The 12,903-nt window shown below is 35.2% G+C and overlaps 3 protein-coding genes across 5 annotated transcripts; 1 reads left to right on the forward strand and 2 right to left on the reverse strand.

The window, feature by feature from the left end:
- Positions 1-836: 836 nt before the first annotated feature.
- On the reverse strand, positions 837-4,518 carry LOC111295394 (syntaxin-43-like). Of its 2 annotated transcripts, none has more exons than XM_022888862.2 (8): positions 3,919-4,518; positions 3,066-3,342; positions 2,449-2,538; positions 2,190-2,267; positions 1,845-1,922; positions 1,647-1,712; positions 1,490-1,570; positions 837-1,404 (listed from the first exon to the last, which is right to left on the reverse strand). In XM_022888862.2, the coding sequence occupies exons 1-8, from the start codon at positions 4,128-4,130 to the stop codon at positions 1,297-1,299; spliced, it is 990 nt and encodes a 329-aa protein (XP_022744597.1). In that variant the 5' UTR covers positions 4,131-4,518; the 3' UTR covers positions 837-1,296. The 2 variants fall into 2 exon arrangements, with proteins under 2 accessions (XP_022744597.1, XP_089599167.1); XM_089743041.1 differs by having other exon boundaries at positions 3,066-3,374; positions 3,919-4,057.
- A 623-nt stretch (positions 4,519-5,141) lies between these two features.
- LOC111293669 (protein DEHYDRATION-INDUCED 19 homolog 3-like) lies at positions 5,142-8,084 on the forward strand. Its single transcript, XM_022886522.2, has 5 exons — positions 5,142-5,473; positions 5,653-5,795; positions 6,383-6,460; positions 6,831-7,087; positions 7,716-8,084. Exons 1-5 carry the CDS (start codon positions 5,398-5,400, stop codon positions 7,822-7,824), a joined length of 663 nt encoding a protein of 220 aa, XP_022742257.2. The 5' UTR covers positions 5,142-5,397; the 3' UTR covers positions 7,825-8,084.
- A 669-nt stretch (positions 8,085-8,753) lies between these two features.
- Positions 8,754-12,493, reverse strand: LOC111293668 (uncharacterized). 2 transcript variants are annotated; one of them, XM_022886521.2, is made up of 4 exons: positions 12,415-12,493; positions 10,460-11,845; positions 9,391-10,357; positions 8,754-9,135 (listed from the first exon to the last, which is right to left on the reverse strand). In XM_022886521.2, exons 2-4 carry the CDS (start codon positions 11,843-11,845, stop codon positions 8,882-8,884), a joined length of 2,607 nt encoding a protein of 868 aa, XP_022742256.2. In that variant the 5' UTR covers positions 12,415-12,493; the 3' UTR covers positions 8,754-8,881. The 2 variants fall into 2 exon arrangements, with proteins under 2 accessions (XP_022742256.2, XP_022742255.2); XM_022886520.2 differs by having other exon boundaries at positions 10,460-11,892.
- Between the last annotated feature and the right edge of the window lie 410 nt (positions 12,494-12,903).

The following is a 12,903-nucleotide window of genomic DNA, read 5'->3' on the forward strand; positions in this document are numbered from 1 at the left end:
TACTAGTACATATCTGATATGAAATTTATGATTTTTTTATTAAGATCGTAACATTCTCTTTCACTTTAATTAAGGTTCACCACTCCAATTAAGGTTTACCGTCACATTCTCTTTCACTCCAATTAAGGTTCACCGTTATCATGATTTATCCAGATTCAATGTTCTAAATCAATCTAATTATCATAGCTAACACTTTTGTAAGATATTTACTGTTTTGATCTTTTTTTGAGTTTATGATTTTGTTTCATATAAAACGTTTCACAAGTAGAAAGTGATATCAATTTTTATATCCCAAAATAATTTTAATACATAATCAATACGAGATTTATGGTTCTTTCCTAGAACCGTGTCACCTAGACTTACCTGTCCAGTTTGTTGCCCCTAGCTCAGCATTTTGATATGAAAACATGATCGAGATATTATTCCAACCACAAATCAACAGCAACCATCTATTTCAACAAAATACCCTCCCGCATATCCCCATCTATTTCAACAAGAAACTCTCTTTTTCTCTCTTATTGACATGGTTTAGTTGTAAGTAAAAGGTTTGGCATTAAATTTATATCCACAGGATCCAACCGCCCTTAGGGAACATCCTTACAACCATCCAAAATTTCCATAATTTATATCACTCTATGTTTCATGCATCCATAACTTTCCAAAGAAGAATGAAAACATCTTTTAGTATTTCTCTTTTTTGGAAATTAACAACCAGGGTAACAGACTTCCTTGGCTGATAAATAGTTACTTTCAGCCTTTTCCTCTCAATTCTCCTGCAAGCCTTATCATGACAAATTCAAGAAGAAATTTCCAAAGAATGTCAAGAGTCTCATCCGTTATAAGTTTACACCAAAGTGGATTTATTTCATTTTCTTTTCCAAATCAAAAGAATTGGTACAAGTAACATAGGCAAAAGCCTAATCTCCTCGTATGGGAACCAACTAGAAAACTCCCAAGGAGTTTTAAAGAATCAATACAGTTCTACATTATATAAGCTCTATACAAATATTGGGGAGTTCTTTCGCTACTCAAATACTCGAAACCCAGCTCAAACAACCGCCTTTCCCTCCCTTCCCCATCTTTTTCTCCAAAACATTAAAACGACAAGAAAAGAACAGTAGAAGAGAAAGAAAACAAGTAAACGTGATCATATAAACTGGCATGAGTATGTGGGGAAATTCAAAATTCCCACATTCTTGTGCTGGCCAAGGAAATTATTGACTCTCGACATGTCAAATAATGGGCTCACCCGAAGCGTCAAAATGGCAATCATCCAAGAAAAACCACGCTTGCAGATCAAAAGAGTATCTCCTTGAGGGTTAGGAGGACCAACATGACAAAGCACATAATAACAAGCACGGTAGCACACATCACCATGCCTCCTTGTTTCTGTGTTCTCTCCGCCTGCAAAAGTCCAATCCATACAAGAATGAAAGAGAGTCCCAGAAAACATGTAAATGAAGATCAATAATGGACAATGACAAAAGACCTTCTCTAGCTGTTTGAGACCTTCTTCAACTGTGGTTGCAACATTCTGAATGTTGTAGTCTATCCGATCAACAATGGTACCCTGTTTGGAGAGAGAACTGCATTTAATGACTCTGGAAAAGTTTGTAACTTATTATCAATGCTAGATGGATTCCTACCTGATCAATCACAAGAACTGACAGATCTTTCATAATCTGAGCAAGCTCATTTACTGACTCCACAACCTACAAAAAGCATTTTAATATAAGCATTTATAAATATATATATATATATATATTTTGCCACATAAATAATTAGTTTGGGATAGCTCTGAAAGCAGCATCAGATAAGAAAAAGATTAAGAGTACTGCACTTGCCTGTTGAATCTCCCTTTCCCTCTCCACTGTGAATGCCTCACTTTGTTTCAGCTTTGCCATCTGATGCTCATTAAATACCTAAATAACATAATTGTGAAACATTAGTATCTGACACCAAACTGGAATCAGAAAAAGACACAAATCCATCAAACCGTAATACCATTCCACAAAGGAAAGACAAGGAAGTTGAATTAGGCACATTTTGGTGCTTGATTTACACACGATTGAGCTTCAAGATTCAAACATGCTATTTGGAGTTCAGCACCCTAAAACTCATGTTTACAAAAATGTGTTCGGATTGATCATATATAATAAAAGGAAGAGGGTTCAAAGAAACCAGTATACCATATCATCCAAGTCATCATCTTCTGCTTTATATCTATTTCCATTTAGATTCATCTCTAGATCAACTCCATCCTGACCCTACAATTGAAGCCATTAATTTAGTTATACCAAAAACATGCACAAAATGCATTGTAAGAGTGCAAAACACATAAACGAACAGAAAAAGTTTGAAATTGAAATTGTATGACCATTTAGCATGTGAACTGCAACCAAATATGATACAATGTTGCATTGTCAAGAAGGAAGTTTCTTTCTATACCTCTTTTTGCTGCCTGAGACGCTTCAAATAAGTTGATTGTTTCCTCCGGAGCTCTACTGATAGGTTCTGAAGGTCAGTGGCAAGTGACCGCTGCCAAAAAGGAGAAAAACATGACAAGAAAGAAATGTAAACAAAAGAACATTTCAGAATAGCACATCATTTGAGGGAATAACAACTTAAAAAATCTGTCAGAGGGCATGGAATAAAGCACCAGATGTCAGACATTTTATCTTCCCTTCTGCAATGACACAGGTGTATGGGCTAGCAAAACCAATGATGACCTTTTATCTCATCATCACCAAGGAAGACAAAAAAAAGGAAGATGCATGCCAAGAATATATGAATTCTATGAAGAAAAGCCTTTTAGTCTCAACAACAAAAGTTTGAGAGAGAGAGGGAGCATTTGACACTGTTTCAAGTTTGTCTCATCCACTCTGAATCACATCATCTTAATAGTTGGAAAATAAAAGCTGCTACTTCTAAAATTAGGCCAATATACAAATCACTAAGCAACATGACAGAATCAACATACTAAATGAATAAGTGACTGGAAACCATCTTGCCTAAATGATTTACATTTCCTGACCTCAATATAAAGCTGAACAACTAAGCCTTACCTGAACATTTTTCCTGATGTTTGAATCCTCAGAAGGTCCAGTTGCAGAGAGTTTCTGTAATCTCCTTTCTGATTTTTTCAACAGATTAGTTATATCAAGGGTAAGAGCCTCAATATTGCGTTGATCTTCTTTACCATCACCAAATGAAGGCATTAAAGCCTTTGCATGAGCCTTGGCTAACTCGGCCATTTTTGTCCGTGCACGTTGCACATTTGCTGCTATTTCTTCAGACACATCTACCCAAGCCGGCGGTAGACCCACTGTAATTGCACCCTTACTGCAACAGGCAGACAATCCCTTATTTTCCTACTACAGAATTTTATGACCATTCAAACAAAGTTATAGATGAACTCACAACTAGTTGAAAGAGAAAATGAACTTCTGAAGAAAACCCTATTGTAATTTATATCTACATTCCCCCATTGCAAAGCATTGATCTTTCATTGTACTGCATAAACCTCCTCATAATCTCTGTAGCTCTTTCCAAATCATTTAAAACATCTCACAACTAAATCATTCTTACAAGAATTATTCACCCATCACCAAACAAATTCAACCACATTTATTTGTAAGCATCTCTTCGATGCCAATTCCTCGAAAAATAGTCACTCTTTATAAAATTTAACACCTTTGCTTAGCCTAAACTCTGTAATTCAATTTTATAAAAACAAAATTAAAAAAGGAGACACATTCAGCTCAATTAAATTAACTAATTTACATTTAAAGAAATTCATGCATAATTTAAAAAAAAAAAAAAAGCTTTGAACTCGATCTTGAATTCTTGATCTTTTTTTAACAAATTAACAGGAACAATTAATATGATCAATAATAGTAGTTGGAAACGTAATATTACCTTGAATTTCCAGGATCCTCGGTACTTAGAGGAGTATAAGAACGATTTGGATGGAGCAACGAAGTACTAACCATCTCAATCACCGGTCCTCCGACGGAGCTCATCGCCACCGACGACGATGACGCCGACGCCAACGAACTCGCCGGAACTCTAACACTCTTCAACGCATCCCTATATTTCCTGAATATCAGCGTTCGGTTCCTCGTCGCCATAGCTCTAAACCGAAAATTATAAAAATTTAAATTTAAATTTAAATCTAAATCTAAATTTGATTCAGATTCAGAATTTAGAGATCTAAAAATTGAGGTTTTCTCATAGCGGAGCTAGAAAAAGCAAACATGAGGGATGGCCACGTGACCGGAGGCCGCTGGTTGGCCGCTAACGGGGCAGTTGAACAGAAACGAACGGCCGAGTCACGTGCCGGCGAAAACCCGGGGAAATGATACGGTGAGCGTGGAGAAATTTTTTTGAATTTTATTAGGCTCTCTGTTTCCAATTAGAACTGTGATTAGTGTTGTAATCACTTTTTTAATCTTCAATTATGTCGGATTCAGTTAGTAGGGACGGGTCCTATGCTGATCTACAGTGAGACCCTCACCCAGATCCGGTCCATATTATGACGGGTCAAATTGTTTCTTTTTATTAATTTTATAATAATTAGTAGTACAATTTAGAAGAAAAAATCCAAAAATAAACAAAAGTATTCTGAATTATGTAAAATTATTATTTATATTAAATGTTTATACAAATAAGATGCAATTTTGGAATAAAAAATTATAAAAATTGATATTTAATTTTAAATTTATTATTAAATATTATTTTTTTAAAATATTTATATGAATTAAATAAATTAAATTCTCGATATAATTTTTTATACACTAGCTAAATTCGTCAAAACAATTGCTTTGTGGGTGAATAATAAAATTTTTAATTATCCAACAAAATGTTGAATTTTTTATACAAAATAAATGTGTAAAATTTGGATGTAAAAATACTTTAAATTTATTCACTCATGCGATTATTACCTGAATTTAATGAAAAAAAAAATGAGAAATTGGCAATGAGATTAATGCGAAAAAAAATATATTGGAAAACTTTTAAGATGGATAGGCTATATTATTAAAATTTAAAAATGAAAATTAAAAAAGGTTATCGATGTCACATGGAATGAAAAAGGCTTTTATTTATTTATTTATTTATTATTATTATTATTCGCGACAGATGGCACGCAAAAAAAAAACAAAAACAGAAGGATAGAGGTTGAGAATAATATAAAAGGCCACGACTTGATACATAAAAACTTCCTTTCGCCGACTAAATTCATCTCCAAGGAGGAACAAGAACAACCAGCTCTTCTTTCGCTCACTGTCTCATCAAGCCCCAAAGATCTGACTAGCCTCATCTTCTTTAATTTCTTGGATTTTTATTAATTTTTTTGTTTGGGTTGAAAATTAATTAAAGAAAGAGGGTGATTTAGAAATGGATGCTGATTCATGGAGTGCTCGTCTTTCTTCATCTTCTCAGAGATATCAATCAGCTCTTCAATCACGAACTGGTAATCTTTAAATCCCATCTTTTCTTTTTTACGTTGTTTGGGGTTAAATATTTGCTGCTTTTGTGCTTGGTGGTGGAAAATGAAGGGAAAGGAAGTAACTTGACTTATGATTAAAGATCAGATTTTTTTTGAAGACTTTTTTGCTCTTTTTAAAAAAAAAAAATTGATTGAAAATGCAGATACGTTTATGGCGTTTGAAGAGATAGATGGAGAAGATAATATAAGAGAGGAATTTCCATGCCCTTTTTGTTCAGAGTATTTCGATATTGTTGGCTTGTGCTGTCACATTGATGATGAGCATCCTGTGGAGGCTAAAAATGGGGTATTGTTCTATTTTTTTTTTCATTTATTTTCTATGCCCATTTTATTTTTATGTGTTATAAGCAAGTTGGCTATATTGGATTGTTTTTTTTTTAAATGATTGTTCTCTTTGTAATTGAAAATTGGTCGAAGTAGCATAGTTCACTTAACTTATTTAAGCTTTGAATTCTGATCACTGATCAGTCCATTGAAAGGAATTGAAAAGGGGTTTGTTTGTTATGGACCCAAGTTTCAAACTTTAAGCTTTTACCCCAAAAGTTTCTATTTGGCTGTTATTTTACTTAAATGGGTCTTGTGATAGTTAGAATATTGATGTTTTTGGATTAACTAGTTTTGGACCATGAGCTCTATGTCTGCTAACTGAAAAAATTAGCACTAGTGTTGATTTTGCTTAGAAGTTTGGTATTGATACTGGTCTGACCTGAAAAATTGTAGGTTGATCTGTTGTATGTAAGTTTGGAGAAAAGGAGTTTAATAGTTTCTGTTTATTGATTGTTCTGTCACATGGTGTTTGAGAACCTTTTATTCTAATGAGGAAAGGTGTTTATTGAATCTAAACTTTGTTTGCGATGGTGTTTCTATTTGCAGGTATGTCCGGTCTGTTCAGTGAGGGTGGGAGTTGATATGGTTGCACATATAACCCTACAACATGGAAATATATTCAAGATATCCTTCTCTATGAGTTATATTTATGAGGAATTGTCTTTGGAATTCCAGTTTAAACTATATAGATAATTTCTTTCATTTCACATGTCATGTACCTCGAAAATCGTCAATGGAGTTTGCTACATTTGTAGAATTTGATTGTTGGTTCTCTTTCTTACCTGCAAACTTTATCATCTTTGTTCCTTCTCTTGACTGCTGGGCCATTTTAAAAACATTTAAGACAGTATGCAAGATGACTCCCATGTCCCCCACTCCCTCTTCAGTGGAGTAATAGTAGAATTGCTAGCTTTGTTTTCGGGCTTCCTTGTATGACAGTTACATGATTCTAAGGACCTGACTTATTATTTTCATTTCCTTAACAAGTTGTTACATGCAGCGCAAAAGGAAATCACATAAGGGTGCATCTCATTCCATACTTTCTCTTCTGAAGAAAGAGCTGCGAGAAGGAAACCTACAGTCTCTCTTTGGGGGTTCTTCTTATATAGTGTCTTCATCCAATTCAGCACCTGATCCGTTGTTGTCTTCATTTATTTTGCCCATTGTTGATGACTTTGTTAGTGTTCAGCCTCCCTTATCTAGCGAAACAGGCACAACTAAGAGAAGCTCAAACGTGAATAAGTCAGAAAGGTAAGTTTTAGCATATTTAATTGTTCCTTTTGTCCGTTGGTTGCTTGGGGCTGGTGTTTTGAATGCACATGGTCTTTATCTTGTTATTCACTCAGCAATTCTAGATAAACTATGGATCTTGTCATAGCCTTCTTGTTTGGTATGGATTATTTCAGCCCTTGGTGAAAAGGGCGGGCAGATGTGGTTATGTTTGTCTCTTTTGTTACTCAATGAGATGCCATCTTTCAAGCCATTCTTTATGAATATGGGACCAATTCAACATATATTTATTTGAGAAAGGGGATGAGACTTGGTCTTGGTCATTAGGTGGGGAAACAGAAAACCGACAGTAAATAAGTGACCTGGTGCCCACTTGAAGGGGGATTAGACACTTTATGAGGTGTCTTAGTTTTTGTTTATTTATTTAGACAGTTTCTCACCGGGCATCAGTACCGCAAACCTTATTCAAAACAGATCGATGACTAGTATGGAATTTTTCTTCTGGCAATGAACTTCTTCATGGGATTTCATATTTGGTCCTAGATATTCTTTCTATTTCTACAGTTTTGCTACAGTATCTTTGAAATATATAATGTGATCTTTAGGATTCTATCAGCTTTCTCATTCTAATATTTGGTTTTCATGACAGAAATGTCGAGTCATCACCTCTTGCAGTCAAGGATCAGGAAGAGAAGGCAAAAAGATGCGAGTTTGTTCAACGGCTGTTGTTGTCCACAGTTCTTGATGATATTTTATGAAGAGCATCTTGCCTTCATATTGATTGCTGCGTGGCAAGAGCCCTGAATGTATGTTTTGTTACGCTGTTTGTAGTGAATATGTTGATGCATTAAGCAAAATGCTGAATAAGGTATAGTAAATGAGTGTAATTTATGCTGCATTTGAACTTCTAGTTGTTAGGCCTGATCAGATTTCCACTTCACCCTATAATTTCAGGCCATTATAATATTAAAAAGAAGAAAAATAGTAATTTTAAATCCAAGAATGGTGTTGTTTTCAAGCGGCTGAACTCGTACACTCCTTTTCTTTCGAAGTGCACGGATTTTTTGGCCAACAACATTAGAAAGACAATGAACTCCTATATATGAGTGGCAAAACTCTGATGGTAAATCAAAAACAAAGCTGCTATTTGCACATAATCATCTCAATAAATCAAAGGCATGAGTTTCATGGAGAGAAGGACAACATGCCAAAAGCATGATATGGTGCATTTTTGTTAAGAGTTAAGCTCCCTTCGTATTGCCTAAAAAGCACAACCACATTTTCGAAAATTTAAATACCACGTGCATGTATATATTTTTTCATCTAACAAGGTATATCATTATTTTATGTCCAACTAACATTGCAAGTTAAATCAGTGTCTGAAAATTGTCCATCAAAGTTATACTTTTCACATGCCTTTGGACCTTAATTGTTATCCATAAATGGCTCTCTCTGTTGGTTATCGCAGCTGTAGCACCACTGCCATACTTTTGAGCATAAACTAGATGCAATATCAAAAGGACAAATCATTCACACTTTTTTTTTATCAGAGAAGAAACATGAAGGAGAAAGAAAGGAAAGATGATGGGAACAAATGAGGAAGAAAAACTTTAGCAGTAGTAAAAGCAATCAGTATTGAGTAGCAGAAAATTGACTTTGACAAGGAGGAGAAAGAAAGAAAAGACGATGAGCTCAATGTCTGTGCATTGTAAGTATAAATCAACTTAAAAAATGGTTTCCTAAAAATTTGTTTCTAATTCCTAACCAAAAAAAAATAAAGAGTATGCAGAAAGATACATTCACTACATTAAAGATCTAAAGACCTAAACTTAACCACTGCGGGGATCTTGTATCCATGATCCTCTTCACTACATCTTTTACAAAAGAATCAAAACAAGTTAAGCAACAACCTTTCAATAAGCTCACGTGCCCAGCTGCCACTCTTTCAATGTGTGCACAATTTGATGGCGCAGGCACAAGATGAACCTCACTTCTCCTATGCTCAAGCCCACAAGCAGCTAATAAGGTATGCATGGAACTTGTTGCAATGTCCTTGAAAGTACCATTGTCTGCATATATATACATAAAAAGAAGTTTGAAAATTTTCCACAAACACAAAGACAGAACTCAATTAATTAACCACTACTGCAAATCATTCACAAAAAAAAAATGTACTAAAAAACCAAATTGAAAGACAGTGTGAATACAATAATGATTTATGCATAAAAGTTGTGCTCTTTAGAAATGTGAAAACTGCAGACTACAAGGTTTGGAGATGAAAATATCCCCGACATAAAGTTGATTACAGACAGGGCTTCACTTACCTAAATCAATATTATTGGACAAGTCTTTCAAATGGCTTCTAACCATTGCTTGCAATTGTTCCTTGGCCATCGAAAAATTTCCCTCATCTCTAACAGAAAAAGGCAAACCACAACCATCAGGTCCAATGTTTGATCCATTGCTGCACCGTCGGAGTTGCTCATTTGAACTGATACCAGCAAGTTCAGGCCATAACATCAAATTGATAGATGTATTGAACGTTGGGGTAGTTGAATCCCGAACCGCTTGCCTTCTTAAATGGCCCAGCCTTGAAGAAAAGAAGTCCCTACTTCGCAGTGAAGAAGAGGGATCATCCTGTAACCTAAGCTCAAACACTGTTTGATGCTGAGTTCCCATATCTTGTGTCCTAGCTTGTTGAACTGTTGTTTCCCTACTCTGATCAATGTGAGAGTTTACAAAATCAATGTCCATATTGGCAGTTGACATCCCATCAGTCCTACCAGTCATAAGATTCATCCTATTGATCGAACGAAGATTTTGAATCTGGCGGTGCAACCATCGCCTTCCTGTCAGAGTTGGAGCTCCCACACCAGATACTGGAGAAACAGCGGGACTATCTCCAAAAGGAAATCTAGGAGATGAAAGACCCACAAAACCAGGAGTTGAAGGCATACGAGGTGAAGGACCTATGATGGAGTCTAAACTTTCTCCTAAATTTACAATGGGTGACAATCTATTGTACAAATTGTTAATTGTCCTTTGATCAGGCAAAGAATCTTGAACTTGGGAACTAGAGGACCCCAAAGCAACAGGTCTGCAACCGTAGCAGTACCAATTACCTTCAGGTACTTCCCGCCCAAGACCAACGCAATAGGTGTGTGCTGATGAATCACAAAGATCACATAGTAGCATGAGTGCATCATCTCCACCTTGGTGGCATTCAAAACAAATAACATTCTCATACGGATCAAGATAGCTTCTGAGTTCTTCCTCAGATGGTTGGTAGACCTGCACACAATAAATATGCCCCTTTCAAACCAAAAATAAGAAATAAAGTGAGGAAAATGAAAAATATTACACAAAAATATTATAAGGAGAAACATAACATACCTGATCACGCTTAGGCACTTGGATCACTACATCTCTCAAATCAACTCCTGCCATTGATCTTGCCTGCTTACTGATTGTTTCAAACCTTTGCTTGCACAATGGGCAACGAGATTCCACTTTTGACCACTCCATAATGCAGGTGAAACAAAAATAATGACTGCAACAGTTCAGTGTGCCCCTCAATCTTCGCTTATCTTCCTCAGAGAGACAAATGCCACAAACCTGCTTTATTACTTCAGCCTTTGTTTCCTCAACCTTCTCCTTACCCTTTCTTTCTGTAGGTTTCATTTGCTGGCCTAACTCCTCAAACTCCTGACTTCTCTTTGAGGATGATGAACTCCTCAAACTAGTTTTTAAACTTCCACATGATTGGTTGGCTTCTTTCACTTGCTCTCTCTCTTCCTCTGAGATGGTATACTCATAATCAGATGATCCAGATGACACAAAATCTGAATCTGATGCTACAACATATGCCTTCTTTCTTTGTCCTGCATTAGTTCTGCTCTTTTTTCTCACAATTTGAGTGTTATCTATAAAATCACAATCATCATCTTCTTCTTCAGCCCTCTTTTTCCTTTTCAACCCACATTTCTTCCTTCCTCGTTTTCTCAAAGGCTTCTTAGAAACCGCAGACTTCTTCCTCTTTTTATGTTTAGAAGAACCCCGTTTCCACAAACCTCGCTTGCTAACTTTCATATTGTTTTTCTTCTTTTTCATCGTTAATTCCTCTTCCTCATCCAAACTATCTTCCTGATCCGGAGTGAATTCCTCATCATCATCTTCCTCCTCCTCATAATCCTCATCTTCATCTTCTTCATCTGATACACTTTTTCGCTTTCGAGATTTTCTATCTACAATCTTCCTCTCTCTTGCTGAAGACATCTGCCTTGCTTTCAACCTAACAACCTTTTTCAGCTCTTTCTCTTCCTCCTCCTCATCCTCCTCATTACTCCCAAAACCCTCTTCCGATCCCGATTCTTCTAAGGAAGAACAATAATCTTCTGCATCATCATCAGATTGTTCATTTCCCTCCAACTCCTCCTCATAATCTTCATCTTCCTCTTCTTCATCTGATACACTTTTAAGCTTTCGCAATTTTCTATCCAAAATATTCCTCTCCCTTGCCGAAGACATATGTTTTGCTTTCAACATAACAACATTTCTCATCTCTTTCTCTTCCTCCTCCTCATTGGCAAAACTCCCAGAACCCTCTTCTGAGGCACATTCATATAAGGAAGAACAATAATCTTCTGCATCATCATCAGATTCTTCATTTCCTTCCTCTGAAACTACATAATCTTCATCTGAATCATCCGAACCGTCATCTTTCGATCTGATCCTGTTCTTAAAATTGCTTATACCACCAACCTTCCCTCCCCTTACCATCTGTTCTTGCACCAGAAAAGATACAAAAAATACCCAACCATTAATCCCTATTCAACCAAATATATATCAATCTCCTTTCATTTAAAAAAAAATTATGAAATCAAAATGAATTCAAAGATTCTACAATTCCTTTTTTCTTCCTTGAGCTTTACTTAAATGGATTAGGGAAATTAAATATAAATCTTTTTAAGGAAAAAAAACTACAATCTTTACCTATTATTTATCATCATCGATCTGTATTACCATACAAAACTTAAGAAAACAAAGAAAACCCAGACCACAATAACAATCATACTAAAGTTTCCATTGACAAAATTTACCAAATTTCACCAAAAACCAGAACCAAAAAAAATTTACCGTTAGCTTTTCCTAAAGTTTAAATTTTTTCCACAAGACAAAGATTTTTACCATTCAAATCAGGATTCCTGAGCATAAAATCAAAGAAAATATAACGAATTTTTCAAAATGAAAGCATCCATAAATATCTAAATACCTCACTTTTTCATTAAAATTAAACAAAAAAATTCAAATTATACATAAAAACAAAACAAGAGATAAAAAACTATTACCTGGGAGGAAGACAGAGCTCAAAAACAAAGAAAAATATGTTTTTTTTTTTTTGCAATGTCTGATTATCGTTTCGGCTGTAAGCTGCTGCGTTTTCTTTGTTGTTTATATATAATTTTTGTTTTAATGTGCAATTTTTTTTTTTTTTGGTAATAAAATTAAATGGAAATATGAACGTTGCTACATAATTATGGCCTAGGCAACTTCGCGAAGCGGTTTGTATGAAAGCACGGAAATACCCTTGATCTCTTTGATGTAATTTAATTTTAATTTTGACTTGGCTTTGGTTCAGTACCTCAGCGCCCTACCCACATGTGGTTATGGCCATCCGACGGGCTGCGTGGTTACACCTAAACCCGTAGACAATTGCATTGGAAAGATAATGTACAAAAATTAATCCCCCAAATTTAAAGACAAATATGAAAAAATAGTATCTAATTTAAATTCATTTTCCATAAATTATTAATAAAATTAAAAGATAGTCATATATT

The sequence above is a fragment of the Durio zibethinus genome, chromosome 14 (genome assembly GCF_047325235.1).
Source record: "Durio zibethinus cultivar Kanyao isolate XHJ-2024 chromosome 14, ASM4732523v1, whole genome shotgun sequence".
Lineage (NCBI taxonomy): Eukaryota > Viridiplantae > Streptophyta > Magnoliopsida > Malvales > Malvaceae > Durio > Durio zibethinus.

Excerpts from the sequence above, each read along its gene's own strand:
- LOC111295394 (XM_022888862.2), bottom strand. The coding sequence starts at position 4,130 with ATGGCGACGAGGAACCGAACGCTGATATTCAGGAAATATAGGGATGCG. Across the intron at positions 2,539-3,065 it reads ACATCAGGAAAAATGTTCAG|CGGTCACTTGCCACTGACCT; the intron begins GTAAGGCTTAGT and ends CCTTTTTGGCAG. Across the intron at positions 2,268-2,448 it reads GTCTCAGGCAGCAAAAAGAG|GGTCAGGATGGAGTTGATCT; the intron begins GTATAGAAAGAA and ends CTTCAATTGTAG.
- LOC111293669 (XM_022886522.2), top strand. The coding sequence starts at position 5,398 with ATGGATGCTGATTCATGGAGTGCTCGTCTTTCTTCATCTTCTCAGAGA. Across the intron at positions 5,474-5,652 it reads AGCTCTTCAATCACGAACTG|ATACGTTTATGGCGTTTGAA; the intron begins GTAATCTTTAAA and ends TTGAAAATGCAG. Across the intron at positions 7,088-7,715 it reads AACGTGAATAAGTCAGAAAG|AAATGTCGAGTCATCACCTC; the intron begins GTAAGTTTTAGC and ends TTTTCATGACAG.
- LOC111293668 (XM_022886521.2), bottom strand. The coding sequence starts at position 11,845 with ATGGTAAGGGGAGGGAAGGTTGGTGGTATAAGCAATTTTAAGAACAGG. Across the intron at positions 10,358-10,459 it reads AAGTGCCTAAGCGTGATCAG|GTCTACCAACCATCTGAGGA; the intron begins GTATGTTATGTT and ends TATTGTGTGCAG. Across the intron at positions 9,136-9,390 it reads GTCCAATAATATTGATTTAG|ACAATGGTACTTTCAAGGAC; the intron begins GTAAGTGAAGCC and ends ATATATATGCAG.